The following is a 20,419-nucleotide window of genomic DNA, read 5'->3' as shown; positions in this document are numbered from 1 at the left end:
CCTAACCCTAACCCTAACCCTAACCCTAACCCTAACCCTAACCCTAACCCTAACCCTAACCCTAACCCTAACCCTAACCCTAACCCTAACCCTAAGTGCGGCAGCAGAAGACCAAGGAGACTTCTTTCCCAATGCATCCATTGCTGCAGATGGCGCCAGGCAATACAGGAGACAATGGTGCCATTGCCACAACGGAGGACTACCTCAAGCACAGCGGCGCCAAGGCTGGCTTTGGACGCAGTTGCGCACTGGAGCGTTGCACATATCTTTGGGCGCTACAGAAGAGGAAGCCAGGATGCACGGTTGTCATGCCGTGCAGGGCCCTTTGAGGGGATAGTGTAACTTTACAGCTCTGCTGGACACATCAAGCAGAGTCAAGCTTGTCCTTGGCGCGCTGCGCATGCCCATTGGCTGCCATTGCCATGTGGCACCTATGGAAGGGAGACCTCACAGCATTGCTTAGAAGGTAGCTTCCTTGTTGCTCTTCTTGGCAACTGCAGAGAGCACATGAGAGAGGTTAGCCTTGCACAGGAAGGAAGGCATTTAGTTTTTTGCAGCCCATAGGCTTCTTGCCCAGACTGCATGTTTCTTGGTGCAGGCACAAACCAAGTTCCTTGCGCAGCATGAAAGGCTGCTGCACATGGTGCTTGTGGGCAGTTGCAAGGCTGCCCAGGTGCACAGACATTGTCCTGTATATCAGCATTGTCTTGTTGTCCTCATGCTTGTCACTGGCAATGCTTTTGAGGGAGTTGTACAGGTGCAGCTTCAGAGCCAGCCCAAATGTGCACCACTAGCCATTGCTGCTGCAATGGGTAAGCAAGGCCAGGTGCTGCGCTTCCATCAGCTCTGGATGCAGCAGATGCAGATAGGCAGCAAGGCGCCTGCTGATCTGCTGTGCCAATGCTGTGGTGTGTGAGGCATTCAAGGAGGAGTTTGCAATGTAGCATGGTGTCAGGCACTCATTGTTGTTGTTGTCACCAAGGCAGATGTGGAAGGCATTGAAGACACTTCATTGTCCTCCTCTTCAACACCATTGATGCCCTTGCCCAGCAGACTTTGCGCACTGAGCGTCAAAGATGGACAGCAAATGTGCCTTGTTGTGACCTGCACAAGGGGGCAGGGCACTGTCAAAGCAGGCAACCTTGGCTGCCAAGAAGATAAGCACAGGGAGGAAGGGGAAAAAGGCATTCACTTGGGCAAGTGTGAGGCCAGACAAAGAAGAGCGCAGCGCCTTGTCAAAGCAGGCAAATTTGCTATTGTCAGACTGGTTAGATGGGATGACCAAATTGTTCTTCTTTGTTGCACCTGGATTTGCACACGGCTTGCAAGCCCAGTCATTGGACAGTAATGTGCGCCCCTCCTGCTCCAGGTTGCTTGCAGTGAAGCAGGCACTCTTCAGGCCCTGTGCAATGGTGCTGGCCCGCCCAGCCCCATCATGCCAGCCCTTGTGGTTCTTGGCGCCATTGGCAGGACTAGAGCTGCGCCTGCCAGCAGCAGCTGCAGCTGTAGAGAAGCTGCTGCCACTGATGGGTGTCACGGCATCTTCTGTGCCATGATGACGCATGTGAACACCATTGTAAGTTCTTTGTTTGTGAGATGAGAAGTGCTTAAGGGCCTGGACCTTTCCATATGTAGAGGCGCCATGTCTTACCTGACCCAACATATCAGAGCTACTACATGTGAGCTGCTCAACACCTGGCGCAAGAAGGGCCACAGCGTGCAGGCAGCCAGCAAGAGCTTTGCTGTTGAGCATGTCAAGATGCTCAAGGCACAGCGCAGCGCAGTGCTTGCTGGTGCGTCATTGTTTCTGTCCCCCTCTCTAGCAGCTCTGCAAACACTGTGCTCAACTTTGTTGCTTGCAACAGCTAAGACTGCATGCACATGCACCATTAAGGCATTCTACACATCTAGCAATGCCCAGGCATTCTGCCCTCCAGCAATGCCAAGGAGACCCTCAGCTTATCCCCTTGGCCATTGCATTTGACTCCATGTGGTAGTCAACATCTTGGAGCAACTTGCTGCAGACTTGATGACGCTGCCCTGCTGCATCAATGCCACAAAGGGCAGCTTGTTTGGCGCAAGCACTGCAAACAAGTTCTACATTGTCCATCCTGACCTTGCATTTCCCACCTGCAGCAGCAGCAGTTTCAAGCTCATTATCTCTGCAGGAGAGAAAGTGTTTGAAGGCTTCAAAGGCTTGTCATTGATATTGTCCTTGTTGTGGCGCTGACTTGGCCTGGAAGAGATCTGCTGCAGGTCCATTGCTTTTTCTGTCATGGCTTGCGCGTCTGTCTGCTTTGACTTGCTGGTCAGGTCAAGCGCCAGCAAGTGATTGTGCTCATTGGCAACACCAAGCTGCAGAAGCACCTTGCTACATTGCTGTTGCACTGTCTCCAAGTGGCCCCTTCTTCTTCTGGGCTTGCAGCAAGACTTCAAGAAGTGGCGCACACATCCCTTAGAATGCAAGACTGTGCTTGAATGTGGTCTCCTCATCTTGTTCCCTGTTACAGGTTAGATCTGCTTTACTAGCAGGTGCTGCCAAACTCATCCCTGGTGCCTGGCATGGCAGCCGGCTGCGCTGCTGCCTTCTGCACTGCTTCCTACTACATGTGTTGGTCTGCTTGCTGCCAGTTTGCCTGTCTGCTGTGCAGGAGGCTGCTTTCTGGACATAGCTCTCTCCAATGGCAGTGCTGCATTGTTGGGTCACACAAGTCTTGTGACAGGTCATTTGTCTTTGCCCTGGTACAGGCAACTTTCAACCTGCTTGGTCCGACTCCCGAGCCTCGCCGCTCGGGCCATGCCGCCGGCAACCTTGTTGCCGAGTGCGCGTCGCGCCGCCCACGCTTCCTACCACCATCCTGGCTCTACAATGCGCGCCGTGTACCGCCACCTGCGGCCGCTGGCACGGGGCCTGCCGCGCGCACACACCGCCGTGCGCTGCTTCTCGCAGCTCGAGGGCCCGCAGGACGTGCGCATCGTCGCACTGCCGTCGGCCATCGGCCTCGTCGCGCCGGCGCTCGGCCTCGAGCGCGCCTTTCCCTTCGACCACGTCTGGCTGCGCGATGCCTGCCGCGAGCGCGAGAGCGTGCAGGAGAGCACGCAGCAGAAGATGTTCCACACGAGCGACATCCGCGTGCCGCATGACGGCGAGAGCCTGCTGGACCCGTGAGTGCGGACGGTCGTCGGCGCACAGGCACACCCCTCACCCTCGTTCAGCGACCACCCGCCCACCCTCGAGCCGAGCAGCGACGGCTGCGCGCCCGAGGACTGGGTCCTGACGCTGCACTTTGCGCCCAAGGCGCACGTCACCAACGCCTTCTCGGCGGCGTTTGGCACCGTTGCCGAGCCGCCGTCGACGCCGCACCGCTCGCGCCTGCCGCTCTCGCTGCTGCTCTCGCACGCGCTGCCGGAGCGCTACGAGGCGCTGCACCACGACATCGGCGGCGTGCCGACGCCGTGGGGAGCATCCGATGTGGCAGCATTTCCCGCGCCGCGTCCGCCGCCATCCTCGGCAGACGAGCAGCCCGAGTCGCTCGACGTCGACGCCGCACACGCGCGGCCGGCGCGCGTTGCGTGGGGTGCGCTGCTGGGCGAGGGCGACGAGCGAGCGGCGTCCGCAGCGCTGTCACGGGCTCTCGTGCGCGACGGGCTCGTCTTTGTTGCAGGGCTGCCAACAGACGTGACAGACAACGAAGGGCCAAAGAGGGCACGTCTTGCGGACCTGGCTGCAAAGGTACGTAGCAAGCGTCTCTGCCTGTGATCACCCCTGACACCCCACCAGCTCGGCGAGATCCGCAACACCTTCTACGGGCCGCTGTGGAACGTGCGCTCGCTCGGCTCTGCCTCGCGCAACATCGCCTACACCAACGTCGACCTCGGCCTGCACATGGACCTGTGCTACTTCCAGAACCCGCCGCGCTTCCAGTTCCTGCACTCGCTGCGCAACCGCGTGCGCGGCGGCAGCAGCATCTTCGTCGACAGCTTCAAGGTCGCCGAGCACATGTGGGAGCACCATCGCGAGGCGTGGAATCTGCTGGCCAAGGTGAGTCGGCTCCTCCGCGCGCGACACTCCGCGCCGACACGCGTACCAGGTTCCGGTCGGCTTCCACTACCAAAACGACGGCTTCCACTACCGCTACACGCACCCGACGTTCGAGGTGGCGGCTGAAAACGAGGGCCACGGCGGCCGGCCGTTCGCTTCCGGCATGCCGCGCCTGACAGCCGTCAACTACTCGCCGCCCTTCCAGTCGCCCATGCCGCTGCACCCCGCCTCTGGCCAGCCCAGCACGGCCGAGCGCCTCGCTTTCTACGACGCGCTGCGCATCTTCGCCGATCTGACGCTCGAGGAGCAGTTCCGCTACGAGCGCACGCTCAGCGAGGGCGAGTGCGTCATCTTCGACAACCGGCGCGTGCTGCACTCGCGGCGCGGCTTCGAGTGGGACGAGCAGGCAGAGAGCGGGGACGATGTGAAGCGCTGGCTGAAGGGTGAGCCGCGTCTGCCTTTACGCAGGAGCGTCGCACTGACCTCGCTTTAGGATGCTACATCGACGGCGACGCCGTCTGGAGCACGTACAGGACACTCAACAAGGGCGCAAAGCCATGACCAATGCGGATAGTATGCATTCACAAGCTCGGAGTGAGGGCAGTGCGGCTCGCCTCCAGCCAAAGGTGTCGCGCCTCCTCGCCTCCGTGAGCGACCTCGGCGCGCGCAGCCGCGCTGAAGAGAGCGCGCAACTGTGAGCGCTCATGGTGCGCCTGAACTGGAGCAAGCTCGTAGAGTGCCAGCACCGCTTCGTACGCGGCGTGCACTCCGGCGTCCTTATCATCTTGCTCCGCGGGCGTGTGCAGCGAGTCTGCCGGCGGAGCGGCACACAGTCGTGCCAGCACCGTGCTCAGCAGCTCGACGACGAGCGGCAGGCGCAGCCCGGCCTGGGCGAGAGTGCGAGCGCTCCGGCGCTGCTGGCAGAGCAGGTTGCGTAGCGCATTGGCCGTGGCGCGCAGCGTGCGCGCGTCGTCCAACGCTGCAGCCTCGGATCCCGCTGGCAGACGCGTGCAGCCGGCAAGAGCATCAAGCAGAGCGCTTGCCCACGCTCCGCTCGTGCCGCGGTCGAGACGCTCGAGATCGACGGCAGACGTTGCAGTGTCGAGAAGCGTGACCCAGAAGCGCCGTGCGCCCGAAGCGGCCCGCTCGATCGAGACTTGCTGCGCGACCCACGAGATGAGCGCGCGCCTCTGAAGCAGCTCAAACGCAACGGTCGGCAGGCTCGCGGCGGCGAGGAAGATCTCCTCGATGACGGAGCGCACGGCGCGGTCAGTCGGCGCACCAGTGCCAGGCGCCGTCGCAGTGTACAGGCTGGCCAGGAGCTCCCAGACGTGGCGGCGCTTGAACACGCGCCACTCGGCCCGCCCGCCGGCGCGCAGGCAGTCGCGCAGGAAGCGCAGCATCCACACGCGCTCTTGCCGGTGCTCCTCGTCCGAGCTGGAGAGCAGCATGTTGTAGAGCAGCGGCACGTCGCCGAGGTCGAGCTCAGCGCGCTGCAGGAGGAAACGGCTGAAGATCGGATACGTAAACGACGAGGGCGCCGAGAGCGAGCGCAGCACATGCGCAACGAATAGTGTCGTCGTGAGCGGCAGCGGCGTGGTGTCCTGCACGGGCATAGCGTCGCGCAGGGCGTCCAGCGCCAGCACAAGATGCTCGCGCTCCTGGAAGTTTGCGCGCGAGACACTCGCGTGGGCGCGGGCCAGGATGGCTCGCGCCTCAGCGCGCACGTCGCGGGATCTCGAGCTCAGTGTGCAGACGATGACGCCCAGGGCGTTCGTTCGCAGCACTGCCAGCCACTGTAGGCCCGTGAGCGGCTGCTTCTGCAGCAGCATCGCGGCAACGAGTGCCATGACCCAGATCGGATCGTAGACGGCGCTCGCGGCGGTACTGGACTGCTTGGCCATGCCGGCCGACTTGTGCTGTACGCAACGAGCGCGGGGATACGCTGCGCACGTAGCAAAGGCGCGCGCAGGCTCGAGGGCCAAGACGGCATCGAAGGCAGAGCTGCTCGGCGAGCCCGCACCGGACGCGCTCGCAACCGCCGGCGGCACCCACTGCGTGGCAAGCGAGAGCAGAGACGCACGCTCCTGCTTCTCGAACCAGCCAAAAACCTCGAGGAGGCGGCGGTCGGCAGTGCTCAGCGTGGCGCCGTAGATGCGCAGCAGTGCAGCGATGGTGGCAGGCCGGCTGAGCGCGGCCGCATCACTCGCAATGCTGTGGTAGAGCTTGCTGACGACAGCCTCCCGCGGCGCGTCGGACTCCGCCTCGCCTGGCTGCGTCGTGGTGCGGAACAGCGGATGCGCCAGGACCGAGCTGATCTGCGCCGAGCGCACAGCGGTCTTGAACGGCGTAAAGCGAGCCAGCGCCGCAACGAGCTGCATCTGCGGCGCGCATGCCAATCGGTTCTTGATCGCTGCCTCGACGACAGGCTCGGCAAGGTGAGGCTTGGGGAGCACACCAATTTGCCCGGCGCTGATGACGAGCTCCGAGAAGCTTCCGACGGCGTCGATGAGAGCAGCAGAGTCCTCCGCATCTTCGGCAAAGCGACGGACCAGCCACAGCAGGCCTTGGTCGATGAGCTGCTGCGTCAGAGTACGAACCTCGCTTGCTTCGTCGCCGATCAGGCTGACAGCGATTTTGAACACGGCGGGCTGGAATGCGAGCGAAGCCTTGCCGGGCATCGCGGCAGAGAGGGCCTTCGACAGCGCAAGCGCACTGTTGTTCGGCGAAAGCTGCCGCCGGAGAAGCGCAAGCGAGGCGGACGACGGGACCGCGATTGAAGATTCGGCGTCGAACGCAAGCGCTGCGAGCGTTGCCAACGCAGTCTCGACGAGCGGTGCGGGCACCGTGCCAGGCTCGCACAGGTCGAGCGCGGCCAGAACGGATCTGGGGAACGCGCGCGCGAGGTTTGCGAGCGCCGGCACCGAGTCGGCCTCTCTCGACAGCTCTTCGAGCAGCTGCGCCACGGCCGGTGGGCATCGATAGAGCAACAGAGCCAGAGTGGCGTCTACGATCGGTCCACTGCGCTGGAGAATGGCGCGAACGGGCACGGCGAACGCCGGAAGCTGGACAGTCGTCCTGGGCTCCGACTGCCTCGTGGATCGCCGAGAGCCGTCGAGACCTGGCACCGTCGAAGATTCAAGCGTGCGGTACAGCACTGCAAAGATGTGCGACAGCGCATTGTCTGCGGCCGCGATGGGCGCTGCCGCGACGAGCCCAAGCAGCGCCTCGATGGCTCCATCGAGAGCAAGAGCCAAGGATGAGTCGCTCTCGAGCAGCGCGAGCAGATTGCGCACAACGCCCTGCACGACTGCTGGCTTGGTGGACACGTCTCGCTGACGCAACACCTCGACCATTGCAGCGGTGACACGGCGCCGCGTGTCGGCGTGGAGCAGCGGCACAAGTGCTTGGAACGCCGGAAGGACGACTTCGAATGCAGAACTGTCCGCGAGCAGATCGAGGGCGCGCTCGGCGAGAGGAAGCGCATGACCGCGCTGCGCCGGGTCCGTCGCGTCAGACAGTGACAGGAGGTCTGCCAAGGCCGCGACGAAGTCCGCTTGTGCCGTCGACAGGTGGTCTAGCAGAGCGCGGCTGCCAAAGACCTCTCGGACGAGGCGTGCAGAGGGTGCTTGACCCAGGGCGGCGGCCAGCTGCGCGAGCACCCACTCGGCGGGCCACGTCTGCAAGCGCGACACGGCGATTGCCGCACAGATGTGTGCTTCGCTGGCGTCCGTCGAATCGTCGTGGACAGCAGACTCGAGACCGTAGAGAGTCGCTTCCGATGGCAGATGCAGGCGGATCTCGTCATCGAGAGCGCCTTGCTCGCGTAGCGGGTCGAGCTCGCGCATCAGTTGCAGCGCGCCCGTGCATCCCTTGGAAAGGAGATGCCGCACGGAAGCTTGAAGAGCGCGATGTGCCGTCGACGCCAGAGGCCGCTCGGCCTGTCGTAGCCGCGCGCGCAGCTCAGCGGTGGTCGCAGCGCTGGCAAAGCTGTCTGTGTCTTTGTGCGGGAGGACGCGTGTCAGTGCTGATACGGCGAACGGCGGGCGCGATAGGGCGGACGAGAAGGTCATTAGGTTGAAGACATTTTGTTTGCGTGATCGTCATGGACCGGACGGCCTAAGACATTGCCACTGCGTTTGCTAATCCTCCCAGCTCGTCGCCCGAGATGTATGGCACCGGACTCACCTGCTAATGTACTCGGCCGCAAGCCATGCTCGCGCGGTCCGCTTGCGATGGCCTCGAGACGCGAGACGGTCACATCAGCGAGGAAGAGGACCGGCGGACAGCCTGCCGCGTCGTCCGCTGCAGCTTCGCGGAGGTCAGCAGCCAGCGCCAATAGAGGCGAGGCCGGCCGACCGACGCCGATGAGGCCAAGCATCAGGCGATTGACAAACGCCAGCAAGGCCGTGCGCTCGGCGTGACCCCGTGCGGACGCAGAGGCGGATGGCGCATCGAGCAGTCCCTTGCGCAGGCGGATGCTGAGCTGCTCTGCAATCGTGCTTAGAAGCGGGCTGGCCGCCAGATCCGTGTCGTCACTGCCCGCGTCCCGTGCAGTCAGACTACTTGAGGACTGCGAATGCTCCGCTCGCAGACGGCGTGAAGCCTCCAGATAGCGGTAGTGCGTCTTGAGACAGCGCTGCACGCACTCGTCGAGGAAGACAAGCACGGCAGCCTGCTCCTCGCTGAGAGACTCGCCAGCTGGACTGGCGTCCTCGAGTGGCAGAGCACGCAGCCACGCCTGCCACTCATTCGGGTCGTGTTCGAAGAGAGCGCTCTTGCCGAGCGCTGCGGCAAAGATGTCGTCGCACGCCTCGCGCACGAGGCCAAGGCCAGTCGAGAGGCGGACCGTGAGCAGCAGACAGAAGTACGACCGCGACGAGGCAGACGAGGACGCCCGCGCGAAGAGGTCGAAGCCACCCTCGCCCGCGCCGCTCGTGCCAGTCGTGAGCGCCACGATGCGCAGTGCGTGCAGCTGGCACAGATTGCGCATGCCCGCCGCTTTGTCAGCGACGCTGCTCGCGCTGTCCGTCGCTGGCGCCATGAAGTCGTTGACGAGCAGACGGCCGACGTCCAGGCGTGAGGCGTCGAGGGACGACCCGGGCAGGACGGTCTGGTACAGCCACACGGCGCGGAGATGCGCCTCTGTCAGAAGCAGCTCGCTCGGCGACGCGCCGGACTGCTCTTGGGTTGCGCCGCCGTCTTCTGGTGCTTCTCCCTTGTTCTGGCCGTCTAGTGCTTGCAGGCCGCCGACGAGCGCGCTCAGATCCGGCAGGCGCCGCCGCGCCTCGCGCTCGACCTCCTTCCAGCGGCGCGTCCAGTGGCCGTGTCCGTCGAGGCCGAAGCTCGGCTCGGCAGAAGCGTCGTCGTCCAGGTCGTGCGCCTCGGCGCCTTCGCCGATCTGCTCTGCAGCGGTTAAGCACACCGCTCGGAAGCGCGAGAGCCGGTCGAGGACGCGAGAGAGCACTGCGAGCGCGGCATGTCGCGTCAGGCGGTCTGCGTGGGTGATGCCGCGCTGAAGAAGACCGCGCGAGAGTGGGCACGGAAGCAGAGCAGAGAGGACGCTGTCGAGCGGCGGCGGCTCTGCCAGCCAGGCAGTTGCGCCAGTCGAGTCACCATCCGCACGGCGAAAGTCCGGCAGCGGCAGACTAAGCGCCCGACCAAGGAACGCCGCCGTGCATAGCCAGGCGCTCGAGGCGGCGCGAGGCTCGAGCGACGAAGCAGAGATGCTGCCAGACGACGAATCGAGGTACGGTCCGACGAGCTCCGGCGAGGCGTGAAGGATCTGCAGCGCCAACTCGCCCTGCGCCAGCGACCGCGTGGGCGTGAGCGAGCGCAGGATGCCGAGCAGGATCTTGTTGTGGATGCGCGGCCCGCGTGCGGCCTGCGACTCGCCGATTGTGGCAGCTGCCTCGCCGTCTTCGACGTCGTCTACCGCATCAGCGCGCCCGTACCAGCCGCGGTCGGCAAAGCAGATGCCGCGGCCGCGATGCGAGCAGAGCGCGAGCAGGAAATGGTGCGCCACGTCGGCGACGCTGAGCGGCTCGTCTGCGCTGCCGACGATGCCTACGCGCTCGGTGCTGCGCTCGTACAGCGCCACAATCTCCTTGCACGTCCACTCGTTGAAGAAGCCGACGACGCGGGCGCGCGGCAGGCGGGCATTCTCGCTGAGCAGGCCCTCATGCAGCGACTGCAGCACGTGCAGCACAATCTGCGGCGGATCGCGCGAGAGGCCCTTCATCGCGGCCGGCAGAAAGTCGCGGCCGAGCCCGAGAAGCGACTGCTTGAGCGAGGAGGAGCCATGCAGAAAGGAGAGCAGGAAGAGCAGCCAGAGCGTGCGCACGTCGGGCCGCGAGAGCGTCACGGGAGCAGCCGGGCGGCCGGCAGCCTTGGCCTTGGCGCTCGGCGCACGGCGGCGCATGTTGAGCAGACGCGGCAGTGTCTGGGCCGGACGGTCAGCTCGTGCAAGTAGCAAACGCACGAAGCACACGAACCTTCATGCTCCAGCCGATGCCCTCGAAGATGCGCCGCGCGTACTTGCCGCCGGCAAACGAGCTCATCTCGAGCAGCAGGCGCACCGTGGCGAGCGTGAGCATCTCGGAGCCGCTGTCCTTGCCCGCCGTACCCTGCGGCGCCTTGCCCTTCTTGCTCTCGGCGCTGCCGAGGTAGGCCTGCAGGCGGGCCCAGAAGCGCGACGCCCCGGCGCCGGCGCCGGCGGCGGGCGGCAGCAGCGGCTCAATGACGCGGTCGCCGAGCGCGTGCGTCGGCTGGTGCGCCGAGAGCAGTGCGAGCAGGTGCGCCAGCACAAAGAGCGGCAGCGGCAGCAGCGCCGGCAGCGCCTGCTGCTCGGCCAGCGTCCAGGCGTCGAAGAGGCCGGGCGTGGCGGCGCTGCCGGCGACGGCGCCCCAGCCGGCGTCGTGTACCAGCGCGCCGCCGAGGCCGCCGGCGTCGACGAAGTCCTGCGCCAGGCGCACGCGCGCGTCCGTCGGCGCCGGCAGCTCCTCGTGCGTGGCGATCGACGTGCTGCGGCGCAGGGCGGCGAGGGCGAGGCGCAGCGAGTCGGGCGACGTGGTGCGCAGCGCAGCGGCGAGCGCGGCGCCCGTCTGCGCCGCCGCCTCGGGCGCCTCGCCCGGCACGGCCGACGGCGAGGCGCTGCGCTTGCGCTTGCCGCTCGACGCGCCTGGCAGCGGCACGGCCGAGGTGGTGGCGACGGGCATGCTGGGTGTGGGTGGTGGTGGGACCGAAGCGTCGACGCGGCCTCAGCTGGCAGCAGGAAGAAGTCGAGGGCGGCGCGCGCGTCTCTCGTGCGGGAGGAAAATCTCGCGGCCGCGCGGCTGCGTCACGCTGCGCCTAGCCGAGCTCCTCGGCCAGCCTCTCCTCCTGGCTGCCGGTCCTGCGCCTCGCCTGGGGTGCGCATGGTAGCAGATGACGAGCGATAGCATGCAATTCATCGCATCGCAGTTTACAAGAGAGGCAGGAGAGAGCACAAAGGAGCGTGGAGGAGTAGGGCAAATAAGGGTAGGGTCCAGCACGGCCCGCTGGGCCGGCACTTGGGAGGCGGGAGCAGCAGGAGACGGAGCAGGCTAGGAGGCCGGGAGAGGGTATCGACGACGACGACGGCGGCGAGGGCGCGCCTCACTTGCGCTTCGTGCTCGGGCTGCGCCCGACGACCTGCATGCCCGCCGGCAGCGGCACGGCCGCGTTGTAGCCGTGGTTCACCTGCTCGCCCGTCTTCTTCTTCTTGCTCTTCTTCGCCGGGCTCGCCGCCGGCGCGTCGTCGCTCTTCGTCACCTTGGCCTTGATGGCGCCCGTCGCCTTGCCGAGGTGCCGGCTGGCACTGCCAAAGGCACGCCGCGCGCTCGCGTAGTCGTCGACCTCCTCGTCGCTCGAGTCGTCGGCCGCCGTGCCGATGCGCGACGTCCACGTCGAGCGCTCGCGGCCGATGTCGACGGGCGCGTAGTCGGCCGCCTTGGTCGGCAGGCGCGGCGGCGCCGGCGGCGGCGGCGCGATGCGGCTCGAGAGCGCCGGCGCCGGCGCCGTGGCCGACTGGCTGCGCGGCAGGTACTCGTGCATCTCGGGCTGCGGCTGCGGCGTCTCCGGCGGCAGCTTGACGTCGGGCGCCATGCGCACGCTCTTGCGCCGGCCCACGCCGCTGCCGTCAAACGACACGTCGCTGGCCGCCGGCGCAGCAGGCGCGCTGAGGCTCGTGTTCGACGCGGGCGCGGCCGGCGCCGCAGCAGGGGCAGCGGCGGCGGGCGCAGCAGGCTTGGCGGGCGCGCTCGTCTCGTCTGAGCTGCTGTCGTCCTGGGGGCCGATGCCGCCAGAGTACGTGCGGCTGGGCATCAGGCGCTTGCGCTCGACGGTCATGCGCGTCACACCCGTAGGCTGGCCGTCATGCACGCCCGGCGCGCGCGTGGGTCCTGTGGGCCTCGGCGCGGGCTCTGGCTCCGGCGGGGCGGAGCGCAGGAACGAGTCGTACGCCTCAACCTCGCCGGGCGTCATAAAGACCTCGCCGAGGCTTGGCGTGGCCGAGCCGCGGCGCAGATTCGACGGGCGGCCCTGCGGGTCGAGCTCAACACGGAAGGGCTCCGACTTGGGCATCTCGATGTGCGGCACGTCTGCGCGCGCCTTGCTCGGCGTGGTGGCCGCCGAGGCGCCGGCCGGCGGCGTTGTGTCGCCGAAGCCGAGGCTGCCCGAGCCGTCGAAACGCTTGTCCTCCTCGATGCTCAGCACGCTGCGCGACGCCCGTGGCGTCTGCGCCTGCTGCTCGCCGATCTCAGGCAGCCGCGGCGCAGCAGTGCTGGCCTCGCGCTGCGCCGTGGCGTTTGCCGTCGCGCTCTGCAGCAGCGAGCTGGCCAGCGGCGGTGCCGTAGCCACGGGCGGCATGACCGGCCGCGCCGAGTTGCTCGTCGCGCTCGAAATGCTGCCCGAGCGCCCGATGCTGGCAGCCTTGAGGGCCGGCTTGAGCGGCGGGCTCATCGTCCGGCTGGGCTGCGGCACGTGGCTGCCTTGCTCGTCCTTGGGCACGTCGGCCGCACGGCGCGCCGTCGGGGCGGCCAGTGTCGGGCCGGCAGAGGTGGGCACGCCGGTGCTCTTCGGCACCACGCCCGCCTGTGCCGCGACCTCGGCTGCGGTCTTGGCCACGCTCGCCGGGCGCGACGACTGCTGCTCGTCGGGGTTGCGCGCGACCCACGTGCTGGTCGTGTACTTGCCAGACGCATCCTTGGGGCTCATGGCGCCGAGCGACGCGCTCGCCGTCGCCATGGGGCTCGAGGCGGGCAGGACGCTGCTGCGCTTCTTGCTCTTGGCCGTCTTGGTCGACATGGCCGTGGCAGTCGAGTCGCTGCGGCTGAGTGCCCCAGCGGCTCCGCGGCGCACCGACGGCGTCATGCTGTCGCTGCGCCCGATGCCCGAGCCGACGGCGCCGGGCACGATAAAGTCGGACGTGCGGTTCGATGCGGCGGTGCGCGTCGGCGCCGTGCCGATCTCGCTGCCCGTGTCCGTCGGCTTGCTCTTCTTCTTCTTCTTGCGCTTGACGGGCTCGCCGCTGACGTTCGTCGTGCTTGCGCTGGGCGTGCCGCCGAGTCCTGCGCCGATGACGCTGGCACGCGCCGCAGCCATGCGCGCCTCCTCCTCGGCACGCGCCTTTTGGCTCTGCGGGCCGACGGTGACGCTGTGCCGGCGCAGGAGGCCCATGCGCTTGCTGGCCTTGGAGGCGCTGCCGCCGAGGTCGCTCGCGGCCGACGGCGTCGAGCTCTGCCACAGCGGCCGCCCGGGGTTGACATGGCGCACGAGATTTGCCGGGTCCTCCTCGTCGGAGCTGTCATCGGCGGGCGCCGCAGCGCGCGCGCCGGGCAGCGGGCGCAGCAGCGACTGGCGCCGCGACACGCCGCTGTCGGCCTTGGGCGTGGCGGGCGTGCGCGTCTCCCAGCTCGGGCGCTGGCGCTCCTTGGTCTGCTGCGACGAGGGGCTCTTTGGCAGCGGCTCGCCGCTCACGTCCGTGCGGAAGAGCTTGCTCATGCGGCCAAAGAAGCTGCCGCTGCGCTTGGCGCCGGGACGCGACGGCGCCTTGGCCGTGCGCCCCTCGTCCGAGCTGGCATCGCCCGAGGCGTTGCGGCCCGGGCGCGAGCCCCACGTGCTGCTGCCGCCGCGGTGCGCGCGTGTCGGCGTGGCCTCGTCGGACGAGGAGTCGTCGCCGCCGCGCACGTACGGGCGCGGCGCCTTGGGCACGTCGCCGAGGTTCGTGCCGTCGAGGTTGAGGCGCGGCGCCGAGGGCACGGCGGGCATGGGCACGTGGTTGACCTCGCGCTGTGGGCGCTTCTGCTTCTGCTGCTGCTGCTTGGGCGCCGTGGGGCTGGGGTCCTTGCTGGGCGGTGCGGGCGCCGGCGGCGTGCGCGCGCCATGGCCGCCGAGCGACTGCGACGAGCCATTCTGCGGCGCACCGTTGGCGGCGTGCGGCAGGAAGGGCGCGCCCGCCGTGCCGGCGTCGGCGGCGAGGCGGTGCGGCGGCGGCAGCGCGGCGAGGCGCGCGCCGCCGCCCTGGTGCGCCTCGGTGTCCTCGTGCATGCGGCGCCAGTCCTCCTCGTCGCTGTCGTCGCTCTGCTCGTCGGCGGCGCGCGGCGCCGCGTCGCCGTCCTCGCCCTCGCCAATGTCGGTAAAGTGGTTGGAGTAGCTGCCGACGCCGTGCTGCGCTGGGCGGTACACCTGCGAGGCGGACTGCGACGGCGTCACCGAGTTGTTCTCAAACGCCGGGTGGTTGTGGCGCGAGTCTGTGGCGCGTGTCAGCCGCTGCAGCAAGTCACCCATCCCGCGGCACTCACCGTCCTCGTCGCCGGCGCCGTAGCTCCAGCTGGTGGCGCTGTCGGTGCGCCCGTGCGCGGCGGCGTGGTGCGGCGCGGCGTTGCTGGCGTCAAAGTCGTTGAGCAGCAGGATGGCGTCGCGCGCGGCGTCGACCATGGCGGCGCCGGCGTCGCCCATCGTCTTGCAGCGCATCGTCAGTGCCTCCTTGAACGTGCGGCGCTTGACGCCGACGAGCGCGGCCTCCTCCTGCGCCAGCACCTCCTCGCACGCGGTGAGCTCGCGCTGCGCGTGCGCGACGCGCTCGGCACGCTCCTCGGGGCTGCGCTTGCTGCTGCTGCTCTGCTTGCTGGCCTTGATGAGGCGCCCGACGAGAATGTCGCGGTCGCGCACGACGCTGCGCAGGCTGTGCTCGCGGTCGGCCACGTCCTTGAGCGCGCTGCGGTAGCCGTCGATGGCGGCGACGTGCGTCTGCTGCATCTCGGCGGCCTGCGAGAGGAGCGCGGCGAGGCGCGCGGCGGCGTCGGCAATGTCCGCCGGCTCGCTGGTGCCCCATGCGCTGAGCGCGCTGGCGGCGACCTGGCTGGCGCCGACGGCGGCGGCGAGGTGCTGGATGTAGGCGCGCTCGGCCTTGATGAGGTTGGCGAGCAGGCGCGACTCGGCGCTGGGGTGCGCGCGCTGCAGCGAGGCAATCGCGGCGGCCATGGCGGAGGGTGCTGGGTGGGCCGTGGTGGAGCGGAGGCAGGGAGCGGCGCAGTGGAGGCGGCCGTGGTCAGCGCAGAGCGAGCGGGCCACGCCAGAGCGGCACGTCACCGCACACTGGCGCCGTGCCGCGATCGCCGCCGCCGCGCGTGGATGCTGCGCAACAAGCGCCGCCGCGACGCTGCTCCGCCCAGCAGCGCAGCGATGGGCGCATCGCGCACCGGCAGCGCCGCACCGACAGCAGGCAGCCAGAAGCTGCACAAAACAGAGCAGACCGGCAGCAGGGTCCGCAGCGAGGGCTCAGAGGTGCGGACAGCGTGCCCGGCTCGCGGCAGCCGTCGGCCGGCGCGCGGCGTGGAGGCGGAGAGACGGCTGCCGGCGCCGCAGTCTAGTGCGAGTCGCCGCTCGCCGTCAGCGCAGCGCCGAGAGCTGCCGACAGGCTTCACGCTTCAGTCAGCGCAGCGAGAGGACGCTCTGAGCAGAACGCAGCGCTCAGACTCTGGCTCGCAGATGGCAGCGGCGGCCGCAGCATGCGAGCATCAGCAGCCATCAGCGACCCGCCGCAGCCGCCGCTCTCCACGCTCGGCGGCGCTAGAACGCGATGGTCGGCAGGCAAGGCGCGGGCCCCGCGGCGGCGCGCTGCACGCCGGCGCCCAAAAGCGGCCACCGGCGTCCGAGCAAGCCACAGCGAGCGAGCCGCACGTCCAGCGACAAGCACGCAAAGATGGAGGCAGCGCAGCCGCAGCACCCAGCCGCAGCATCGCCGCACAAGCCAGCGCAGCAACGTAGACGCTTGCTCAAGCACTCATGGCGAAATGAAGCCTCGAAGGCACTCTCGGAACCTCGGAGCGCGGCGAGGAGGCGCGCCGGCCATAGGGCCGCCGGCCTGACGTCACGGCGCGGCTGGAGCGGAGGGCGGCAGGGCGCCGCACGTGACGCGCCCACGCCCACCGCACCGCTGGCCCAGACCCATGACCTGTAAAGCGTGCAGCGAGAGTGGGCCTAGCAGTCTATAGACATCATCGGGCCAGCGCCTGATCTCGGGCGCGGCGTGCGCGAAGGAGGACGACGTGCGGTGGGCGCGCAGGAAGATCTGGCGACGCGACGGCAAGTCCCGAGTGCCGGGCGCGCGCCAAAATGTCACTGGCCAAAGCGCACCTCGCCGCCGCCTGCCTTCGCCCCTCACTCCCCATCCCCAAGCCATGCCCAGCGAGCCGCCGGCCGACGTCGCACCCGCCGCGCTGCTCACAGCGCTGCGCCGCGCCGCCGCCGCGCCCGCCAAGCCGCTCGTGCGCGGCACCGACTTCGACGTCGCCGCCGATGCGCCGCTGCGCCTCACCTCGTGGCGCGTCGCCGAGTTTGCCTACCGCAAGGCTCAGCGCATCGGCGTCGCGGCCGACGACGAGCTGCCGACGCTGGCGCGCGGGCTGTTCACCGCTGGAGGCGTGGCAGAGGGCGGGGCCGAGAGTGCGGCTGGTGGTGCAGGCGATGGCGCAGGCGATGGCAGCGCAGACGGGCCAGCACCGGCCGGGCCGGCACGCATCGTCGTACGCGGCTACGACAAGTTCTTCAACGTCGGCGAGCTGCCGTGGACACGCGTGAGTGGGACGTTACCTCTTTGCAGACATCAGCAGCTCACTGTGCCCAGCCCGAGGCGATCGCGGCGCACAGCGCGCCGCCATACGTGGCTACGTTCAAGGAGAACGGCTGCATCATCTTCATCGCCGCAGTCGACGCGCGCTCGCTCGTCGTCTGCTCGAAGCACTCGCTCGGCGCACGCCCCGACACGGAGCGCAGCCACGCGCAGGTCGGCGAGGCGTGGCTGGCGCGCCACCTCGCCGCCGCCGGGCGCACGCGCGAGGCGCTCGCCGCCGAGCTGTATGCGCGCAACATGACGGCCGTCGCCGAGGTGAGGCGCGCGAGGCTCGTGTGCAGCACATGCGCTGACTCCCGCCGCAGCTGTGCGACGACTCCTTCGAGGAGCACGTGCTGGCGTACTCGGCGGCACGCAGCGGCCTGCACCTGCACGGCCTGAACAGCAACACCGTCGCCTTCCGCACGGCGCCCGTCGAGGATGTCGCCAAATTCGCCGCCGCGTGGGGCTTCCTGCCGCCGCGCTGGCGCTCCTTTGCCGATCTGCGCGCGCTGCAGGCCTTCACCGACGCCGTCGGCGAGACGGGCGCGTGGGAAGGCGAGGCCATCGAGGGCTTCGTCGTGCGCACCAGGATGCCCGCGGTCGACGCCGACAGGGCGCCGGCGGCCTCGAGCTCCACAGCACGCCCGCCGTACGGGCCCGGGCAGGACTGGTTCTTCAAGGTCAAGTACGAGGAGCCGTACCTGATGTACCGCGACTGGCGCGAGCTCACGCGCACGACGCTTGCGGAGCACAAGGCGTGGAAGGAGCAAGTGCAGGCCGCACGCGAGCGCCAGCAGGCCCGCGCTGGCGCAGCCAAGGCCAGCGAGGCGCAGCGCGAAGCTGCGCCAGCCGTCAAGCCAGCAGAGCCAGCCCTGCCGCCTAAGAGTGCCGAGTCAGAAACGCCGCCGCAGCAGGCCGCGTCTGCCGATGCACCGCCAGCCGAGAAGCTGAGCAAGAACGCGGCCAAAAAGCTGGCGAAGGCGGCGCACCGCGCAGACGATGCCAAGCGCAAGGCGGCCGGCGAGATCGCCAAGCCCGCAGCAGGCTCAGGAGCCGCACTGCCGCCGCCACCGCCGCCAGTCAAGCCGCGCTCCTCGCGGCCCGAGACAAAGGTGTACGTGCACTGGGTGCACGCGCGCGTGTACGGCTCGCCAGACGGGCGCGTCCGGCCGGAGCCCGCACTCTTTGCGCACTTCGACAGCGGGCGCGGCATCATTGCGCTGCGCGAGCGCTACCTCGAGTGGCTGCAGACCGAGGAGGGCCGGCAGGAGCTGCTCGCCGTCGGCGGCACCGTGGCAGAGCGGCCGCGCAGCGATCCCTTCACGCACACCCTCGTCGTGCCCGTCGGCGTGCCCGGCTGCGGCAAGACGGTGCTGTCCCTGGCGCTGGCGCACCTCTTTCCCGATGTGCTGCACCAGCAGGCCGACGACGTGACCGGCAAGAAGGCCGGGCCCGCCTTCATCCGCGCCATCGGCAAGGCGCTCGGCAGCAGCACGACCGTCATCGCCGACCGCAACAATCACTGCTTCCGGCATCGCACCGAGCTCGTCGACGAGGCACGCAAGTTTGAGACGCGCGCGCTGCAGATCGCCGCCGCCAAGGCCAAGAGCAAGCCCGACGCCGAGCAAGCCAAGCCAGCGTCTGCGCCGCGCGTGCGGCTTGTCGCGCTGGCCTATGCGCTCGAGACGGTACCTCTCAACACGCTGCACCGCGTGTGCTCGCAGCGCATCCTGGCGCGCGGCCGGAACCACCAGTCGCTGCGCGCCGACGCCAAGGGCGCGTCAGGCACCAAGGAGCACGAGGTGATCCTGTGGCGCTTCCTCGAGGAGGTGCAGCCGTTTCAGACTGGCGGCAAGGGCGAGGGCACCGAGGGCGCGGCCGACGAGCGCTTCGACGACGTCGTGCGCCTCGACGTGCAGGCCAGCGAAGGGGACAACCTGGCCAAGGCCGTCGACGCGCTCGTGCCGCTGCTCGGCTGCGAGCGGCCGCGCGACGAGGCGCTCGCGGCGGCGCTCGCACATGCGCACGCATACAAGGCACCAGTCACGCGCAAGGGCAAGGATGCAGCGCCCGCGGAAGGCGAGGCCGAGAGCGCCACGACTGTCAAGGGCGCGCGCTACTACGGCCTCACCGTCGAGGTCGACCCGTTCGCCGCCCTGGCGCCCATCCTGCGCGCCCGCGCCGCCGACTCGCCGGCGCACGCCGAGGCGCGCGACTTTCTGCAGCGCCTCTCGCGCGACGGGCGCATCAACAAGAGCCCGCACGTCACGCTCGTGCACCACATGGAGCTGTGCAAGCCGAGCGAGGACGCGCCCGAGGCGCCGCTGCAGCCGACGCCCGAGCAGCAGCACGCGCAGGCCAAGTGGGAGCGCTACGCGGCGCTGTGCGCGCCCGGCGCCGCCGAGGCGCAGTTTGCCATCCACCTCGACCGCATCGCCTGGGACGGGCGCGTCATGACGTTTGGCGTCGGCCACGTCGAGAGCGGCGAGCTGCGCGACTTTGACACGCTGCAGCGCGGGCCGCGCGGCGACGCCGACGGCGCCTGGACGCCGCACGTCACCATCGGCACGGTTAGCGACGAGGTGCGGCCGTTCGAGGCGAACCGCGTGCTGCGCGACGCCGACGCGGGCGCCGGCGAGGGTGTGCAGCTGCTGCGCCTCGAGAACGCCGAGCTCGTGGCGACGGGCTGGCTGCGCGGCATGTTCCGCTGAGGCCGCCGCAGTGATGCTGCGATGAGGCCATCGCTGCGATGGCCCGCCGAGACTCGCCTACCGCAATGCCGACCCACACGTCACCCACACACGCTTCTGTAGTACATCATTTGCTCTGCCCGGCGTGTCAGCAGCAAGCACGGTTGACCTCGGCCGCACCACTCACCACGCTACCGCACATCGCCCCCTTCCACGCGCCGGTGCTGCGCCGTGGGCTGCATCTGCTGGAAGCGCTGCTCGCGCTCCTTGTTGAGCTCGAGGTCGAGGGCGCGCTGGCGGCGCTTCTCGGCCTGGCGCAGCTCGTCGCGCTCGACGCCGCGGTGCATCGTCTGGCGGCAGGTCAGCGCCGGAGCATTGCTGCACCACCGCGTGCGTCGCCCACCGCGCCACGCACCTTGCGCTCCTGCACCTGCATGAAGTGCACGCCCCACACCGTCAGGCCCGAGAGCACGACGGACGCGCCGAGCGTGGCCTTTGCCGCACGAGACATGCGCGAGCAGAGAGACGGCTGTGGACTGAGGGAGAGGGTGT

General features: G+C 68.3%; 4 protein-coding genes across 4 annotated transcripts; 2 read left to right on the top strand and 2 right to left on the bottom strand.

Moving 5' to 3' along the window:
- Positions 1-2,862: 2,862 nt before the first annotated feature.
- Positions 2,863-4,671, top strand: FA09DRAFT_328938 (Clavaminate synthase-like protein). Its single transcript, XM_025741970.1, has 5 exons — positions 2,863-3,165; positions 3,217-3,733; positions 3,782-4,042; positions 4,092-4,485; positions 4,536-4,671. The coding sequence occupies exons 1-5, from the start codon at positions 2,870-2,872 to the stop codon at positions 4,601-4,603; spliced, it is 1,536 nt and encodes a 511-aa protein (XP_025599843.1). The 5' UTR covers positions 2,863-2,869; the 3' UTR covers positions 4,604-4,671.
- Positions 4,672-4,744: 73 nt separating this feature from the next.
- On the bottom strand, positions 4,745-11,259 carry FA09DRAFT_359573 (hypothetical protein; the record flags this gene model as incomplete). The annotated part of the gene is made up of 4 exons (XM_025745128.1): positions 4,745-4,760; positions 4,799-8,042; positions 8,231-10,484; positions 10,537-11,259. The coding sequence occupies 4 exons, from the start codon at positions 11,257-11,259 to the stop codon at positions 4,745-4,747; spliced, it is 6,237 nt and encodes a 2,078-aa protein (XP_025599842.1).
- A 5,484-nt stretch (positions 11,260-16,743) lies between these two features.
- FA09DRAFT_359571 (hypothetical protein) lies at positions 16,744-20,124 on the top strand (the record flags this gene model as incomplete). The annotated part of the gene is made up of 3 exons (XM_025745127.1): positions 16,744-17,139; positions 17,190-17,450; positions 17,501-20,124. The coding sequence occupies 3 exons, from the start codon at positions 16,744-16,746 to the stop codon at positions 19,886-19,888; spliced, it is 3,045 nt and encodes a 1,014-aa protein (XP_025599841.1). The 3' UTR covers positions 19,889-20,124.
- FA09DRAFT_282077 (hypothetical protein) lies at positions 20,092-20,378 on the bottom strand (the record flags this gene model as incomplete). Its single annotated transcript, XM_025739821.1, has 2 exons — positions 20,092-20,217; positions 20,283-20,378. Coding segments are annotated over 2 exons (222 nt in total), but the record flags the coding sequence as incomplete, so codon positions are not given.
- Positions 20,379-20,419: the final 41 nt, after the last annotated feature.

This window comes from Tilletiopsis washingtonensis (genome assembly GCF_003144115.1).
Source record: "Tilletiopsis washingtonensis strain MCA 4186 unplaced genomic scaffold FA09scaffold_6, whole genome shotgun sequence".
Classification (NCBI taxonomy): Eukaryota; Fungi; Basidiomycota; class Exobasidiomycetes; order Entylomatales; genus Tilletiopsis; species Tilletiopsis washingtonensis.
This window is presented reverse-complemented; position numbering and strand designations above follow the sequence as displayed.